Source organism: Patagioenas fasciata, chromosome 1 (assembly GCF_037038585.1).
Source record: "Patagioenas fasciata isolate bPatFas1 chromosome 1, bPatFas1.hap1, whole genome shotgun sequence".
Taxonomy (NCBI): domain Eukaryota; kingdom Metazoa; phylum Chordata; class Aves; order Columbiformes; family Columbidae; genus Patagioenas; species Patagioenas fasciata.
The window spans coordinates 45,873,945-45,893,826 of NC_092520.1; the positions used below are offsets into that span (position 1 = coordinate 45,873,945).

Genomic DNA, 19,882 nt, shown 5'->3' on the forward strand with positions numbered 1-19,882 from the left:
TCAGAAGCAGAAAAAAGTGCAAGTATTTAAGACAAAAACCGTGAGTATATCCAGCAGTATATCCATTCATACTGATGATCATTTGATTCCTTTATGCAGCCTTGTGTGTATGCAAACCTGCATCTTGCTCTGAAAAGAAAAGGAAGTCTAACCTCAGTATTAAGTTACAGATTATCAATGTGGTAGTTGTAATTTTTTAACTTAACAGTTCCTTTTGAGGCCAGTGTTTATTCCTTCCATAGGCACAACATTTGAAGAGAGGAATCTTCACTTTCCTTGATTTTCTCAAGTTGCATGTTCTAAGGTTCTGAACAAGGAGAAGGAAATAAACTCCAGAAGGAAATAAACTCCACTGGCACCACTGCATTTCTGTAAGAGGTGCAGTTGTTGAAGTTGACTGATTATCACACTGAAAATATTAATAGTTTCCCTAACATTTAGATAGCAGTTAGCGAGTGCAGTGCTCTCTTGTAGGCAGAATCCAGAATCGTTGAATTAGGCCTATAGAGACAGATCCAAAGTAACACTGAGGTGATGCGTAGGCTACTTCTGGGAAGTTTAGACAAGCCCAGAATAGATCCATAAAGATTACACTTTAGTCACTTAAAAAGCGAGTGTTAGCAACATCTAACTGGAGAAGGCTTCTGCTCTTCCACGTAAAATGGAGTCTAAATTGTAAATCTAAAGCATAGAAACCCCCTTACCATCAGCTGCTGATTGCAAATTAGCAAAATTATATAATGAAAATAGACTTTACCAGCCATCACGTTTTCAGCCTAGGGAGAACCAATAGAACTGAAGTCATTGACTCATAGAATGTCCTCAGTTGGAAGGGACCCACAAGGATCATCAAGTCCAACTCCTGTCCCTGCATGTGACAACCCCACAGTTCACACCATGTGTCTGAGGGCTTTGTCCAATTGCTTTTGAACACTGTCAGGCTTGGGGCTGTGACACCTCCCTGGGGAGCCTGTTCCAGTGCTCCACCACCCTCTGGGTGAAGAACCTTTTCCTCATGTCCAACCTGAACCTCCCCTGGCACATCTTCCTGACATTCCCTTGGGTTCTATTGTTGGTCACCAGAGAGAAGAGATCAGCGCTTGCCCCTCCTCCTCCCCTTGTGAGGAAGCTGTAGCTGCCATGAGGTCTCCCCTCAATTTCCTCCAAGCTGAACAGACTAAGTGACTTTAGCCGCTCCTCATACGGCTTCCCCTCCAAACCCTTCACCAATGTCCTGGCCCTCTTCTGGACACTCTCCAGTAGCTTTATATATATATTTTTTTTTTATACTGTGGCGCCCAGAACTGCACACAGTGCACTGGCAAAAGAATCATTCTCTCTGATGTCACAGTTCAAATTTAGTATTAACGGTAGACTCAGTCATTGGGGTTCTGTGATTAAAAGCTATTATGACTGAGACTCCTGTAAGGAATTTTCCAATTGATACCATGCCATCTACAGTAATATTATATATTAAAAAAAGGCTATTAAACAGCATCATCTGGAACAATCTAACTTGGAGGGCTCATGTCACCATTAAGATTCAAGAGCCCGTGAAGGACTCGATGCTGCAGGCCATGGGAGAAGGGACTGTTGTAAAGCCTTCCTCCTTCCTGCTGCATCCAGGCTGTTCCAGAGTGCAGAGAAAAGCTTTTGGGTGCCCCAGCCTCCAGGGGAAGAAAGGAGCCAGCCAGCAGGTAGGTCTAACAGGACTTCCAACCCAGATGCTCTGTTAATGTGAGATTTCAGCTACAGAATTAGGAAATCAACCCTTTTCCTCCTTTCTCCCTTCCAACCTTTGGGGGAGGGTTTCAGGGACAGCACTTTCTCTCTTAAATCTTGCTCCTTGGAGATAAAGCAGCAAACCTGGTATGCTACCTCCACCAAAGTTCTTGCCTTACTAATGTTTAAATCAGGTTTTGACATCCAGGCTGCTCTCTTGCCAGCTTGCTGACTGAAGTCCACATTACAGTTCTTTATGTTCTATCCATACCAAGATGATACAACATATAAAGTACAATAAAAGGAATCACAAGAATATTTCTCTTTCCTCACATTAACAAACAATGACAGCTGATCTTCGTGCAGGACTGTGCTAAAATGGGAAACTATGAGTTTTCTGTCATGCTGCAGGGCTGGAAGAAACAGGTGTTTTCCTCTGAAAGGTCTAAAACTGTCACAGTTTCTCAGCATCTTGCAAAGAAATGCCATCTTACAAAAGCTGAGGTGGAGGACAGAGCAGAAGGCACACCACAGTCTCCATTTCAAAGCACATGAACTACAACCACCAGTAACGAAGAAAAACTCAGCTGAAAGGATGAACACATGAAGGTTAATCTGAGGCTAACTGTGGTTTCACTGTCCTAGTTTTGATACTATTAAAGTTCAATCATATCTCCAAGGAACTAGTTTCTCCAGTACCTGTATTTTAGAAAAATTAATTTACAGTTTGAAGTTCTGAGTCCCTTTAAGATTTCACAGATTTCCTCATTAAATCAACGCTCCAGTTTTAGGTACAGCAGCAGCACCACTTAACTCTTATCATTCTGTGTGCAGCCAACTAGAGCAGCGAAAGATCAAGACAGATCTCTCTGAAGTAACATAACAAAGTTTAGGTTGTAGTTGGGCCTACTCCAAATATAGAGGCCCAGATGAACCCAGCTTTACATTCACAGGAAATTAACTTGGTGCACATCAAACCACAATTGAAAAGATATAGCTAATTTATACCTATGTAGTTAGATCAGTTTGTACATTATTAGTGAAAGTTTCCACCTAAAAATCCCTCAAAAAAAATAAAACAACAAACCACTTAAACAAGTTTGTAGCTTTAGGTAAATCGCAGGAAACTATAAACAGCTGCTCTTAAATTACTCAACTTTCCACTTTTGATACAATCTCTTATTGTAAACTTGCACAGCTGGCCAGGATTACCCCAGCTGTTCAGCATCAACAGCTTTCAGGGGTAATTTTATATCCAAATACAGAAGTGAGGTACCACTTGTGTTCAGAGATAAGATTTACCACTGCACACATCAACAACTCCTACACAAAACTGTGTTATCTTCTTCTGAAAACAAGAAGAAATAAAGGTGAACCCAGTGAACATTATTTTCTACAGCTATAAGACACCTGTGTTTACATTTCTAGTAAACTTAATGATAGTCTGTGGTATTCATTACTACTCATATCATGGATTCATTTTTTCCAACATGTAGAAGGCAAAATAAGACTTGTACGAGATTTACTAAAAAGGTGCATTGTAACTTTTCCTGAAGATAGGTAGAATATAGGCTTGCCTGGGAAGTTTGTTTTATAGCCAAATTATTTGAGCTAAGGATGCTGTAATCGGTGTAAAAAACTACAGACCTCCAGTGGAAGAGAGAGACAACTGCTTCCAAGTGGTTTTCTTATCCTTAGAACATTCTGATAATTGTTAAAATACTGTGTTGCATCTATGAAAGACTTCTTGAACTCTATGCAAGATGACAGAGCAGTTCCACTAAAACTACACATAAAGCTTTCAACTACTAACGTGTTCCCCACCTTGGCACCTGATGGAGGCCTCTCTGAGCAGCAGAACACTGAGCCTCAAAGCCTTAACTCCAACATTGAGGGAACTCGGGTACTTCGGTTGCGTCTTGCTTTTTAGTTATTGCCACCACCAGAGCAACGAGCAACAGACCAACTTACCTTGCTAACATCAGGACACCAGCAGTCAGGGTCCAAAGAGGTTTTAGCTGCATTACTAATGATATTACTATGCATGTTAGTTTAGTGAAAACATGTCCTCTTCATCAGATTAGTAGTGTTACTCCACTTTTACCATGCAGGCAATTCCAAGAGTCAGAATATAAAAAACACTGAGCTTTTTTACTTTTATGGGCTAAGTATATTGACACCTTTTATACAAATAAAAGCAAATGATAGTATTACATTAATTTAACAAATTCTAATACAAAAAAATGCATATTTCAATTTTAAAGCTCTACAGAAACATACAGCTCCCCAATAATGATGTCCAGTCTGTCGAGCAATGTTTGCTCAAAATAAAGTTATGAACTTAAATACGCTCATAAATGTATTACACTTGAACTATACATTTGGAGAAACATTACTGAAATCAGAAATGAAGAAAATCTACTTATATTACCAGCACTAGTTGAACAGCTCAGGTGAGAAGCAGCCACCAGGTAAGTGCAGCACAGCCCACAGCTGGCACAGCTCTGCCTTGCTGGTGGCCAACTGCACCCTTCCAACACATTCAGCAGTCGCATGAATACTTTAGTGTTACTGATGAATAATGTAAAAGAAAATAACGTAACTGTTGGCGGTAAAAAAAATGAAGTCACAAGCCACATCCAGATCACAGGCAAAACGTTGCCTACACCACCTACGGACAAAAAACTTTCTTTAATAAAACTGATTTACCAAATATTCAAAACAAATTTTTGTCTATTGCTCTACTTCACACAAGTTTACTTCTTTTAGATTTTTAAATATTATGAAATTATTCAACTAGCTGAAGTAAAGGTATACAAAATGATCATCTATCAAACATTCACTTTATACATAAACATTTCTGAAACAGATTTACACTATACAATTAGTTTACACAGCTTAAGCAACTGTTACAATGTCATTTCTCTCAAATTGAAAGCAGCCAAAAGGCCTAAGATTTTTGTTAAAAGGTTCTTGCTCACCATTCCAATTTTAACTTTCTTGCCTCACACTGCTCACATGCATGTCATCACATTTAGCACTGCAGGGTTCATTTAATTACCTATACATTATTCCATCTAACAGTATGCTGCAAAACTGGTTAACGTGCAAGAAAAGCTCATTAGCTCCAATGTGTTTTTAAATACAATGTATCTACATTTTTCCCCAGAATGCTTTCGCTTCCTGAGCTAGACATAAAATACCTTAAAACAGGTTTAGATGCAAATCTGAAACCCTGTAAGCAAACTACATTAAAACGCATAGAGGGGACAAAAAAAAAACCCAAAACAAAACAAAAAAACCCCACACCACTTTTGGTAGCTTGCACTACTGTTTCTTTGCACTATAATACATTTTAGATGGATCTAATAGTCTGTTCAATAAGGTAGTAAACTTATAGTTTACACAATTAAAATATTACTATTGTTGCATATTGCTCTTGCCTTTTATATACAAGAATGTGTATATTTCTCAGCCTACTAAATACTCCTTTTAATCTGGCCTTCTAAGTGGCTGGATTTAGAAATGCTACAGTCTGCAACAGAAGCATGCCATTTCAGTGGGGTTTTGTTTTTAAAGACCAAATCTGATTGTGTTCAATACCAGTATCTAAGTTAAAGAAGGACAGCATATGAAAACTGATATTTTGCAGGTACATTTCAATATTTTAAATAAATTTTTTATTTCCATACAAGTCTGAGGTCATGGTTAATGAAAAAAGAACAAATCTAGAATAACAAACAGATTTGTGCATGGATGAAAATGGATTTTGGAGCTATTTCTATTTTTGACTCTGGAGTTCATAAATCGTTTTGGAATGAAAAATTAATTTTCTAATCAAACAATGAAGTAAATTACAGTAAAAACTGCAGTATTAAATAAGTGTATACAGTAAATTGCAATATGGTCAGCTTGGGTTTAAGGTGCTATTCCATCCACCCGGAAGTCTTTTAAGGACTTTACCACGTGGGCATCATGTCTGGGAACCAGACTCTACCAAGATGCTTTGAAACTTCCCAATGAATCTGTTCTAAGCTGTATTTCTGATCAGGAATCAAAACTTCCTCCATAATAGAAAGCTGAGAGAGACGACCGCCACACATCTTCACAAACTCAACAAAGGCACTGCAAGAGACTTCACACTCTCCTAGGCCAACGGCTGACAGATACTTGCAACGTTCCGCAATACGGATCAGCTCCTCATCCAGCGGCCGCAATCCGTTAGCGCACACCACCAGTTCAACTAGCCGAGGACAAGTCATCCCAACGCGGCCAAGTACGTCTTTGCTTACTGACCTTCCAAAGTATAGGTGAGTGACAGGTATTTCGTAACGAAAGAATGGGTCAAACTCTTCTTCGTACAAGAAAAAATACATTACTAAATTTACTTTAGGAGAGTGCTTGATGAAAGCGTCCCAGCTGCTCTTCTGAATTGTGTGGAACTGAGTCTGTCCAGGATTTTCACTGACAACATCGATGCGCAAGTGTTCTAACCTGACATGTTTTTCAGAAGACAAAGCAAGCAGAAGCTCATCGCTCAGCAGGTGGTAGTTCAGCGCCAGTTCACGTAAACCATGACACTGGTCAGCCACGCAAAGGATACCTGGGAAAAGAGATAAGTACATAAAGGGTTACACAGATACATATACTAGTAACTGCACAAAAATGTTAAGAGTGAGTTTGTTTTGTGTGTCAAGAGGGTGCAAAGACCACGTATTTCAACATGCAATCAAGACCTAACTTCAAAACAAAATTGTACTGGGAAACCAGAACATGAATCTTTTTCACATAAGCATGGTCTTGTGACTTCTTTGTACATGTATCTTACCCCGTAGGTACACTATGCAACGACATCGCTATTTTGCTAGAGAAACATAAAGAAGTTAACACACTGCATTGTATACTTTCCTGTGGAAGTTGATTCTCATGTGACAAATACATAAATAGCATACTCTGACTGCTCTGCCCTGTTGTAAGAGCATATATACTCAACTTCATGTTTCTAAAACAGGCTTACTCATAAAAAAAGTATTTCCCTAGGTTGGTCTAGAAGAACTGCTGTCCTCTGTCATCTGAGGAAGGCAAACATCAAATGAATGCTAGATTTTAATTAAATACAAAAGTTGCTGCTGTCAGTATTTGTTCCTTCTAGTGAAGTATAAATACTGAAATTTGGAAAAGCAACAGCAAAACAGAGTGAAAACAGTAAAAACTGGAAGTAGTAATTCCTAGAACAGCCAGTTTCAGACTCTCCCTTTAATGAATCAATATAACCTGCTGCTCACAGAAGACAAAGACATTAACAAAAAGAATTCAGTTCAGTCTATAAGGTTTCCACCATCATATTTGCAGCTACAAGCCATGGTACCATACTGCTAACAGTACTTTAAAAAAAAAAAAAAAGACAAAACACACACACAACAAAACCCAACCACAACAAACAAAAAACACCCTAAAAATAAAAAAGCACACAGGCCTCTGCATTTTCATGTGACCCAGAAAACTGTGTGAAATTCAGGATATGGGCTTTCCATTAATAAAGGAGATGAGAATGTAGCACTTAATATAAAACTGAAAAACCTGAGCTCAATACACTACAGCTTTGATGCAGTGGGAATAAATACAGAAAGACAGCAGTGATATTAAGATGCAGTTATTAAACTTGAAAAGAGAAGCCTATCCAGAGCCTAAAAACACCTTCTCAAAAAAAAACCCACACACAACCCTGTAAAAATATTGCATGATCATATGCACCAAAAAAGTATGTATTTTCCACCCAAGGATCTTCAAGAACACGTGCCCTTCTAACAATATCAAATACTGTCATTTCAAATATAAAAAATATGTTAGATGAATTAAAAAAAACAGTATTTAGGTAAACAGAATTTTAACCCAACTCCTATTGCAACTATTTCCTGTAAAAACAGTTTAAATATATAAGCATTCTCCTTGTTTCATTCAGGGGGCAGGGGATGGCATCCAAGATGAAGTGAAAATACAGTTGTTGTGTACCTTCTACACATTCCAGAGATCATTTCCAGTCCTTAAATCACAGCAGTTATTCTTACAGCAATACTCCATTCCTGCAACACATGCTATGACCACTCCCTTTAAGCAAACTCAGGCACACTGCTTCATAACAGCCAGGTCTGTTGACACATTAAATACTTTAAAGAGAGTTTCCAGATTGGTATTTTTGTTTCATCACTATACAGTTTCAGAAAACAACTTGCTACAAATTTATCATCCAAACCAGCTTGTTGTCCAGACTGCCATCCTTCAACAAATAATCCTTGTTAACTGTCAGGGTACATTATTGACTAGTGCAACACAACAAGGGAAGAACGGAGGTTCAACTTGCTGTGTTTTTTCATAGGTCTAAGACTGGATATCCATATTGCATACTGTCAGTGAAATAATGTATCCTGCATATAACAATGAATACAGTGTAAACGGTTACTGGAGAGCCTGCCTGGAGCCTGTGCTGTTCACAGAACATCCCCAGGCACTGCCTAAACCTCTGTGACACTGAGAGGTACATCGGTCTGCTATCATACAGCACAGATTTGCATTAAAAAAAATAAAAATCCCTCGACTAAACTGCTGATGCAGACACACCCCACATCCACCATTCTCTCCTACCTCCCCATTCAAAGGGAAACAACCCTACCCTCAAAGCAGAGCAGAAACACAGGCCCTACGGAAACACTTTCAGTTCCCTCTGTTCCAATAGCTAACACTTCAGATAATAAACAACAGCACATCAATGCGGATTTTAAAAATAACCATTGTTTTGTTTTACACAGTACTGTTGCAGTTCTAATGCAAGCTACAGTTCATATGGTTAACAGCAAGCTGAAGAAACTACCCATATGCTCACAAAGATCAGAAATATATAACTGCCTTCGTTTCTCCAGCCCAAACCCAAACGTGCCTCTTTATCTTTGTACAGTAATTTAGGGATTATTTAGAGCATCCTTTGTAAGCAATTCAGTTTAATATGAATCCTTTTTCTTTATTCCTACAGTATTGGAGTCTCTCTTGCACTACTCGCATTAGTCTTCCCTGTCATTCGCTAACAAATTTCTTAAGCACTAAACTAGTAACAAGCATTTCCAACCACCCAACTGCAATTTGAAGGCCTGTTTTACTGTTTTAAGTGTATCGATAAGTAATTGTGTTGCGTAACTCATGGCCCTTTTCATTCAGTTGAAGTTCTTCCACATTTATAGCAGCCTGCTAATTATAATATTCCCATCAGAAAAAAATCCAAGTCAGTCTCAGGGCTCACAGTTTCTCATTTTCCGTCAAGAGTACCGTTTTTTTTGCAGCCTGCATGCTCTGCAGCCAACTATCCACATAATGGCCCATTTAGTTTGTTCCACTTTTTTCTCCATCACGGGGCATGCCCATACCCAAATTAAGCAATCAAGTTCTCCTGCCTTTTGCTGAGCATTCTCGGGAACTACTTTATTTTCCTAGCTAAAAATTACTGCTGAAGCAGCCTGTTCCTCCTGAAGGACATAGTATGGCTCCTGTACTTCTCAGACACAAGAATTCGCAAAATTTAAATTAGAAAAACAGTCTCTCAAGCTAACAACCCCCTATCTATGATTACAAAGCTTTGAAAGAAGTAACATTCCAGTTAACACACTGGTGAACACACTGCTGGACAGATCTGCTGTAAAACAAACCAGCATTTTTAGGACTTCTCTATACAAAAGCAAACACAACGTTTTGTTCAAGAGCTACAACTGCAAAAGGTTTTAAATTCGTACTTTGTTTGCTATCACTACAGGAACATGGTCTCTGCTACAGTATCATCTTCCAGGGATATTAGGAGTCCTGCTGGTGACTTTTACATACCTTTCTACTTATCCTCAGAACAGGAATTCTACAAAGTTGCCAGCAGCTCATTCCTCTTCCACTTCTCAGTGAAAAACTGTTAAGTACTAAGTTGATGGGCTGTGAATTAATCTTCAACTTGCTGTGCACTGCATGAACCTTCCAGAAATGTTAATTCTATGAACTTCAACAATCTGAGTGCCTTCCTTCTGATACGAGCTGACTTCATTCTTGCTACAAACACACTTAGAGTGTTAATGAAGTATATTTGGTAACGGCAAAAGTTCTGCACAACTCAGTCTAATCTGCACTTCCCCTCCAGCAAAAAATTAAACTGCTTTCTTTCAGAAAGACTAAACCATAATCCAGGACATGCAACACTCAAAACCCATACATAATGAACTGCAGAAGAGGAACTCTAGTTCCAAATGGCTTAATTATACTGGAATTCTTAAAGAGTCACTGCAGAAGTAGTGCACTATCAAGTCAATACATACACTTTTAAGTTCCACAAGAGGTTCGTTTTTTGTTCAGAATGGAAACATGCTATTTTACTGTTAGGTCAGTAGTCACAAGGCAAGTGGTGAGATGGATGGACTGATGAACAGCTGAATTAGTATTTTGTTCAGTGGCAGTTGCTGTAGATATCACATTCATGCTCACTCTTATCTCACCCCTGTTTTTTCAGAGCTTTAATGGTTTCAGACAGAATTTAAGGCATAAATTAAAACAAAAAACCAAAACACACACACCACAAACAAACAAACAAAAACAACCAAAGAAAACACAGTGGCTTACCAGCTGGAGAAACATGAGGACAACTGCTCATTTTCAACAGTTTGAGTGTGTCACTGTTGTTAGCCACCAGCACTTTGAGAGATGGATCATCTACTGGTGTATCGTCAATCTTCAGTGAAGAGAGGGATTTGGAGTTTACAAACACCACTGTCAGTGCAGAAATAAAGTGAGACTGGAAAAAAAAAAAAAGTTTAAATGAAACAGTAGTATCTGAAATAACAATCTCAATGGTTTTACACTTTACACAACAGTTTCATAAGTGGTCTTAGAAAATCAAAATAACTAACTAAATCACTGCTGGTCCTGTATACCAGTGACAAGATTACTGGAGTGGTAAAGGTCAAAAGTCAAATTATGCCTAGAGTTGATTTTGGTTCATTTTGAATATATGTTTTAAAGGCTACATGTGAATCTATTAGGAACAATAAAAGGAAGCCTGTATTTTAGAAGCTTTGAGACTAAATAACACAATAGCACGCATGACCATAAATAATTATTCAGCAAACTGAACAGGACCATAACATATCCCTCCAGTGAAAACCAAGAGAGCTAAAACAGGATTTAGATTAAGAAATAAAACAATATGCAAGAGCTGAAAGGACAAAATATTTCTAGCACACTTAGACTGTGGATTGTTTTCACTATGCTCAGGTTTGTTTACAGTCACATCCCAAAGCACATCAAAGAAAGAAAAAAAGACATACAAAGACTACTTAAAGATGTGGAAAGCCTCTTTGAAAATTAAGGATTAAAAATACATATTCAAGGGAACTACATGACGTGGCTGTGATCACTGCCAAGGATAACTGATAATCCTTCTGTAGCTAACCTTGTGTAAATCCTACAGCCTACTTCCTTTCCTGAAGCTGTCCCTAGTTCTGTGTTGTCTATGTCACCACCATCAGCAATGACATCACTCAGATCTAGCTAATAGTCTAGTTGTATCTGGCCCTTCTCAAACGAGTGGACTGGATTCAAGAATTAGGGCTGTGAGTCATCCCAGATGTCACTGCCATAGAACAAGCAGCCCAGGTTACCCCAGCCACTCTTCTGCTCCTCAGCAACAGTGAACTTCTACCTCACTAGCAGGAATTATTGTTTAGAAGCACATGTAAAAGATTTGTTGTCTTCTAGACTAGATGCCTTCTAACAAAATCTAATTTTTGGTAAACATGCAAGGTAAAAATCTGACAGAAAATTTCAGAAATACAGCGCACTTTGCCTAATGATCTGATATATGACTATCTGACAAAGTATTGAAAATCATGATCTTATTGCTTTCTAAAGACAGCTCATGTTGACATAATCCCTACAGCAAGTCCCATGGATAAAACTCTTACCACTCTTTCAATTATAATTGCCTCCTAAAGAGTCCCCACAGTCCCACAACACAACTACACAGACATGAATCGTCTGGCCTCCTGACTTGCATCATTTTGCTCACTATTACATTGAGGTCAATAGACAGGAGGATTTAGAAGAACAAGGTCAGGACTACATTCTCACATGATGCAGAAAATGAGTGAAACCTTAGTCAGCAATCTTAGCACATCATCTCAGTTCCTCCCTTTAATAGAGTTCAGTAATAAAGTTCTCCTTACCAAAGGTTCATATTCTTACAATAAAACTTTTCATAAAGTCTTAGAAATACTGTACAAACAACTGCCATACTTTGCTATAGAAAAATTTACATACTCAATTACCTTTGGTAAATCCATGAAGCTTGGCCGGGCAGTTGAAATCAGCCCAAGTGTTTTCAGAGAGCAATTCACAAGCTGCGATAAAATATCACAAGCTGCTTCTGCAGACTCCTTGCTACTGTCCACCTTAAAACAAACCAGATTTATTGGTTCAGAAAACACTGCATAAAACACAGTCTTTATGAAAAAGCAGAGTAAGGTAGATGTACCATTACTTTTTTTCCACTTTACCTTCTGAAATGTGATGTCATAAAAACCCACAAAACACTTCATTGGGAATGCACCAATGTAATTTTTTTTTTCCCAAAATAGTACATACCAAAAGTCCAAGATAATTTGCTACAGATTTATCACTCTCCTAAATACTTTGGTAAAATTCAGAATGGTGAGAAGGCAACTAAACAGTTTCTTCCAAGACATTTTATCCACATCAAATAATAAGCAAGTGGAGGTTCATCTGGGTCCAGAGCCTACTCTACTTCCTCTTTACCTTCTTCCTTATAAAAATGTGGGAATTGTATAAATCCTTTACTGTGAAAAAGCTGATTCCTTTTACGATGACTCAGCTCATAACATAGAGCTGCTGAAGAATTAAGTGCATTATCAGATGAACCTAAAGGACGGAGCCTTCATCATTAACAACACAACAGATATGCAATGGATACCCTAAAAAAAAATCTTCACTAGTCAGCTTATTACACAATTGAATCATTTAATATGCCTCCAGTGGATTTCCCTCAACACTCAACAACCAACCTCTTACATACATTAGGTGTGACAACTTTGCAAACCTATGGAATGGTGAAAAGTTTGATCACAAGATCAATTTTAAGTCTACCATAACCCGTGCCACCTTGTCAGCAACTGATCTAAGTCCAATGAATCTTAATTTTCTGCTTGAAAACAAGCTGAAAAACTTACATTTTCAACAACCAAATCTTTCCTTGCCTACATAAAAAAATCCCAAGTTTTCAGCCACTTTCTTGTGATTATCCCTGCAACATTCTGCAACACTGTGAAGGGGCATGTGCAAGAAATGACACGGATATCACCCTACCAGTGAAAGGCATCTGAAATCCTTCAGAAACATTTGGTGCAAAGCAACATAGGCTGGAGACAGACACTGGAAGGCAATTCCAATACCACTATAAATTTTCTTTTTTCAGACACTGATAAAACCCTGCAAACCTTGCGATAACCACTTTACATCCCATATCGCATCAAGCCGTAGTGATCCACGTGATCAGGCAGAGCTGCCCTAGCTACCCACATGCAGATGATTCCTACACTAAAACAGACAGATCTCAGAACAACTCATACATCCACCTTGCTGCAAAGTCATTCCCTTTCCAAATTTGTCACATAGCTGATGCATACATAGTCATGACTGTTTCACAGCACTCTTCCAAAACAGTGATATGCACGCCAATATTAAAGGTTTTCATCTGCTGAACATAACTCCATGACATTAACTAAGCCATTTATGACCAAACAGTATTTCTCAGCCAAGTACAATCAGTAGATATCACATCCTGTGCAAATACCATGTACTTTTTCAGTTAACTGAAATATAACTGTGTTGAGTACATGCCATGCCTGGAATATTGCATACAATTCAGTACTAAAACGGCTAGCTGCTTACTAGTAGGACCAGAAGTCACCCTTAGTGCACTAGAGGTTTTCTAACCATGAATATTAGATAAAAGTCCCTACAGGATGTGAAACAGGGAAATGCCCAATTTATGTATCCTAATCAAACTTAATTCTGAGGCGGGGACTCGCAAGTACACTAGTATTGGAACTGGAGTACATTTGCCCACCCCCTGAGGCAGAATTCTAAGCAGCTAAGATCCTTCAAGAACAGAGAAAAAAAAAAAAAGAAGCACCAAATAAAAAAAAAAAATCCCAAGCTAATGGAATTAAGGCAACTATAATATATGTTCAGAACTGTTATTCCAAGTTTTGGTCCTGAAAATATATCCAAATAAATAAATTACTTGGCAGATAACCTCTATGTTTTTAAGCCCATTTAGAAAATCCATTTCTTCAGTATGCTAGGCCTGAGAACAAGGCGTACCCCGCTAAGAGCTGTCATATTTCTTTTTAAATAACTAGCAATCCTAACCACAGAAATAACACCGTAAACCTTTCCTAACATTTTTCAGCATGTTAAAATCTTTTGATCACAATTGTCAACCACCACTTATAAATATTTCAATTACTGACATTAATTAAACCACAGTTCTCATGCTTTGATATTTATACAGATGAACCATCAAAACTGCCTCAAAAGTATTAGAGATATTTCCTTAAAACATTCTAAATAAAATGCAGGAAAAAAAAAAAAGAGCCAAGTTTAACAAATGCTTTTATTTTTATAGGATTACTTTTAAAAAGCCTTCAAAATACACTACCTTGAAGCTTACATACTGCAGGTGATTGGAATGCCTCTTTATTATTTGCTTGATGAGTTCAGGATGTGTAGCCCTCAAATAAGAGGTAGCTGGCTGATTCAGTTCAAACTCAAAACACCTCCAGAGATCAGGCATATGAAACACCTGGTTCCAGCTTCGACAGACCTGAGATGCATGAGCACGATCCAAAAGGGGCAAGTACTGAAATACCTGCAGGATAATATCTTGAAGCAGGTTTGCCCAGTCAGGACTCTGTGCAACTACAGTTTTCTCATCTATGACCTTGTGTCTCTTGGATTCTTTCTCAGTTGTCTCTTCAGATGAACTGCTGTTGGCCTCATCAGTTTTCCTTCCTCGTTTCATTCTACAAAAATAATAATAAAAAAATTGTATATATTTTGTAAATGTAGAAGAGCTGAGAACAATAATATTAATAGAAAACTGCACAGGTGAAAAAGCATGTTTTCCTGTAACCATACTTTTGCAGTTTTTCTTCTCCCCTACATGAAGGACAAAACCCCAAGTAACAACAAATTTGAAATGGTAATCTAAAAATAACATAACAATCTGAACAAATATCTTTAATATTACTTATTTAATCATTAACAGTGCCAATCCATTTATGAGTCACTCTCCTTCCAGTGCTTCACTTTTGTGTTTGAGAAGACTTTGGACCTAATTTATTTTACCATTTTGTTGATTATCACACTACTTTCCTACTAATGGAAAGATATTTTTCTAAACAATTTTGTGAAGACTGACACTGATATTGCTGCCCTGGTCCTATTTACCAGAAACAACATTTGAAACTGTGGAAGGTAAAAGAAAGTAAATAATAAGTGTATGCATGTCTGTAGGCATTGCATCTTGCAGATGTTGTGTTTGTCCAATTTATTTTTATTCCCAGACAACAAGAACCTTTATTTTTTAAAATTTATTTTTAAAAGATTACTTCAACATGCACCTATTTTAAATTAGTATCCTTAAAAACATATTTCATCAAGAATGTTCGTGTGCTCTCATTTTTCCAACTAACTAGCAGACAGGCATTATGAAAGATTTCCAGTAAGAGTCTGCAAGTTTCAAAAAAAGAAAAGTTTACAGAAGAGTTAGCGAACCTTCTTCAAAATAATACTAAATTCAGCAAGTCTGAGGCAAAAGGTCATCTCATTAGCAGTAGCATATACTTCTGCGACAGCAGTCACACACACATTCTACCTTATATTACATTAAAGAGGAAAAAAACCTCACCACTACATACAGCCAAAATAAATCCAGCACTGAGTTTTGATCAAAATGCGTTCTTTTGTACATGCCATCTTACAATTGAATTTAGCATCCCATCATTTATTTTTAAACACCTCAATACGATGCACATCATGTTCTAAAGGATCCACAAGACCTCACACTAGACAACAAAACACTCACTCTAGTCTCTAAAAAGCTAAGAGAATCTGGAGGTGGGCTGGGCTTTATATGTCTAAGCACCTCCCAGCTCCAGTGATCGCTATAAGATAAATATGGGCTTCATACACAGCAAAATAATTCTGGTTTACCACTCAAGTACAATTACACATATAAGATTATCCTATGCCCAGTTAATTTGGGACCCAGACAATTAGGTTTCCCTGCTACGTACTGCAACTAAGTAAAAGTGTGTAAGTCCTTTTTAAAATAAAGTGTAATACGCTAGATATTCAAGTGAAAAAATATACTGTTTATCATCCAATGCATCATATGTTATTTTCTCAAAACCAGCACCTCCTTAGCTATCTTTAAAACACTTTAATCCTACCTACTCACATGACAAAAGCAAAGTATCACTTAAGGTCTGAAGCCATTCATCAAATGATGTAAACAAACTTCAACATGAAAGACTGAAGAACAGAATTTGTCTTTTGATTTTTTTCAACTTCATTTTTTAATCCCAGTAGCACCTTAGGGCAAGCAAAAGGTGAAAACACTACTGGGCAAAAATCTCTAATTGCTTCCTGAGAACTATTTACTGCGACTCAGAGATCGTGACTATGAGACTAAGCAAAACACGACTCCTGTGCTGAAACAAGCTTTACACCAGAGACAGTGATCTGTTGCTGAGCCACTAACTTCACTGGTAGAGAAGCAAGAAAACTGCATAGTGACTTAGAACCATCTGCAACTAACAAAAACATGAAGGAACTGGATTTTGCAACTGTGAAAACTGAATAATTAAAAAAACAAATCAAGAATTAGATTAGCAAATCCACTGCAAACCTATAATGTTTGTGTTTCAGATAACTGCTAAGCATAGTTCACGAATATTATTTGTCACAATATTGCATTTCAGACTAGCTTAATTCAAACTTCAGGCTAAACAGATAGTTCGAACAACTAGGTCATAATGAGCAATTACCATACGCAAGCTATTCTCTTGCAAAATTTGGGATTACATGTTTGATATCTTTAAGTATTTCCAAAGCCATCTTTTGCTCATCTGTAAAAAACTACACAAGGCAACTTTTAGACTGCACTCTCCAAGTCTTCCTCTACAGAGATCCTTCCTCATCTTTTGCTAATAAGGTAATGTATGTGCCTAAGTTTTCCAGTATAGGTAGGCTACTTTTATTACTGCATTAGGGGGTCAAGTTCTGGATTTTCTCCCTTATCACATTACAGGGGCTATTGTGCAGGTACAGTAGAGTTGATTCACACATACAGCACATGTATTATAACTGATCTTTCTAGAAACACAAGCACTAGATCTGACACTTTATTTTTTTTTTTTCCTGTTTTAGGGGGGACAAAAAAAAAAAAACCACCAAAAAACAGGAGTGAGCTGCCACTGACAAAACTATATGATTTTTTCAGCTGGAAAAATAACCTCTGAGATGTGGCTGGTAGAAGTGGACCAGATCAACAGCCAACTTACAAGTTGCATGTCTGAGCTAACTTCGATAATTTCTAAATAGTTAATATATGCCAGTTACAGATCAACCCTGAAGTTGTGGGTACTATCTGAGGGTTTTATAGACAGCCAGTGAAGAAAAGAGACAACACGGCCATCACTAGAGCTATAGTGATGACGAATTTCAGGTAAAGTCTTCCAAGAAAACAAGACGTCATATATTCTAAGGCTTGAAAGGTAGGGGATGCGAAAAGACAAATTCAGTTAACTTTTTTTTGTTACTGACATCTTGGATGTTCCTGTAACTGAAAAGAGAGAATAATAATAAGTTTTCAAAAATACTGCTGTGCAGAACTTTTGCAAAACAGAAAAAGAAAAGCCTAAGCTCAAAACTAAAACCTGATTTTAACAATTACATTACGGTTTTGTCATCTAATTTCTAATTAATTTGTTCAACTAATTTTTGTTATCTTGCTTCAGCATTTATTTGAATAGCTTTTTAAAAACATAACTGGTTTCAACTTCTTAACATGCCTAACGATAAAACAAATTAAAAAATAAATAATGCATATTTATCTACAAAGGTCTGCAGAATAATCTAAAAATTATGTATATAAAAAATGCCACTTAAGAGAGTAAACCTTTCTGCAAATTTAATATAGGCACAGACAAATGCAATTAGGCAGTTCAGTTCACTTTGTTTTACGTATCTGATAGTCTAAAGCTCTAACCATTTTAAATCCAAGGCCCACAGAAATAACTTTTCAATGAGGAAGACACTGATGTGAAATTCCATGTTTACGTATTAGTGTACAGGTACAACCTATTTTTCAAACAATGATTGTTTATCACTTCAACACTTGAACCTTCAATCTTGCTTTTAACTCCCTCCACCATACTCAGGACACACTTATTGTTGATCGGTTTTTCAAAATCGCTGCAACTTTGCTTTGAAATCTAAGATCTTGACAGAAAGGAGAAATAAACAAACTAACCAACCAACCAACCAACCAACAACCTCCAAAATAAAACCAAACAAACAAAAAAACCCCAAACAACACTCCCCTCTCCATCCCCAAAACAAAAAAAATAGAAAATCAAAAACAACCCCCAAAACAGCCCACAGCTCTACTAGGACAGAAAGCTGTGCGAAATCAGGATGCCTGACTCCTTAAGATTTTCCAAGTAAATTTCTCAATCTATTATAATAGCTTCTTTCTGAACTCCCCATCTGGGCACAACCCACGCCCCCTTGTTTGCAATACAGTCACGTTCAACCATAACCACATAGTTCAGTCACCAAGTAGGAGGAGGAGCCAAGCACACGCTTAACACCGTTTTTATTGCTGAAGAAGGTGCAGACCTTATTCAGAACACAACAGCAGTTAAAAACCCCAACCAACCAACAACTAAGAACAACCGCTCACGGCTGTTTATATATACCCTACTGATAACGCCTGTTCACGAGCAAGTGTAACTGTGCTCGCTGCGTTGCTTACACCTTAAGTAAGGCTGTTCTTGAAATAAAAGGAGTGTATGCACTGATGGGAGGAACACTCCGAACGAGGGGGTGATCCCCGCCACAATCCTAATCCCCAATCGCCAAGAACAGCCAGCTCTGCTAAAAACAATGCAAAGTTTACAATTTATTACTGTTGTTACGAGACAGCTGCGAACCAGCGATACTGTATGGATGCCGAGGGCGAGTTTTAAGCCCCACTCCTCCCGGAGAGGCTTCACCCCGGGTGCGGCTCCTCCCGGCCCAGCCCCAGCGCGGCGCCGCGGGGCTCTGACAGCCCCAAGCCCTGCGCTCCCACCGCTCCGACCTCCTTCTCCCTGCATCGGCAGCTCAGCCGGGGTCCGAAGGAAAGTCCCGCCGCGCCGCCCGCCCCCGGCCAGTCCCTTCACCTGGCAGCTCCCCTGCTGCGCTTCGCATTAACCGGGACTCGGGCCGCGCTGGCGCTTCCGCTCCGGCCACATCAGCTCCCTCCGCCGAAGCCGACCCCAGCGCCTCCTTCGCCCGGCCGTCCGTCCGTCCCGTCCCACCCGTGTCGATGCTCCCTTCCTTCCCTCCCTCCCCCTCTCTCTGTTTACTTCCAGCAGCGGAAGCGACGCAAAGCGGCCAAGATGGCGGCGAGCCCCCTCCCTCGCGCGCTCTCGCGCTGCAGGCCCGAGCGGGAGGCGGCACGAGCAAGGCGGGAGGGGGGTGCGCGCGCCTCGGGGGCGGGGCTGCCTGTGCCAACGGCCGCTCTGCCGCCGTTACAGAGTCGCAGTCACAGAGCGGTTGGCGTTGGAAGGGACCTCTGAAGATCATCTAGTCCAACCCACTTGCTAAAGCAGGTTCACCCAGAGCAGATCACACAGGAATGCGTCCAGGTGGGTTTGAATGTCTCCAGAGAAGGAGACTCCACAGCCTCTGTGGGCAGCCTGTTCCAGTGCTCTGGCACCCTCAGAGCAAAGAAGTTTCTCCTCATGTTTAGATGGAACCTCCTGTGCTTCAGTCTGTGCCCATTGCCCCT

General features: G+C 38.9%; 1 protein-coding gene across 1 annotated transcript; it reads right to left on the bottom strand.

Moving 5' to 3' along the window:
* Positions 1-4,360: 4,360 nt before the first annotated feature.
* On the bottom strand, positions 4,361-19,449 carry FBXL3 (F-box and leucine rich repeat protein 3). Its single transcript, XM_065829823.2, has 5 exons — positions 19,272-19,449; positions 14,480-14,843; positions 12,069-12,191; positions 10,366-10,537; positions 4,361-6,325 (listed from the first exon to the last, which is right to left on the bottom strand). Exons 2-5 carry the CDS (start codon positions 14,840-14,842, stop codon positions 5,682-5,684), a joined length of 1,302 nt encoding a protein of 433 aa, XP_065685895.2. The 5' UTR covers position 14,843; positions 19,272-19,449; the 3' UTR covers positions 4,361-5,681.
* Positions 19,450-19,882: the final 433 nt, after the last annotated feature.

Bases quoted from the DNA above. Each gene is read 5' to 3' on its own strand.
- FBXL3 (XM_065829823.2), bottom strand. From the start codon at position 14,842: ATGAAACGAGGAAGGAAAACTGATGAGGCCAACAGCAGTTCATCTGAA. The intron at 10,538-12,068 runs GTAATTGAGTAT...TTTTTTTTCCAG, and splicing joins GCTTCATGGATTTACCAAAG to TCTCACTTTATTTCTGCACT. The intron at 6,326-10,365 runs GTAAGCCACTGT...CTCTTTTCCCAG, and splicing joins TCCTCATGTTTCTCCAGCTG to GTATCCTTTGCGTGGCTGAC.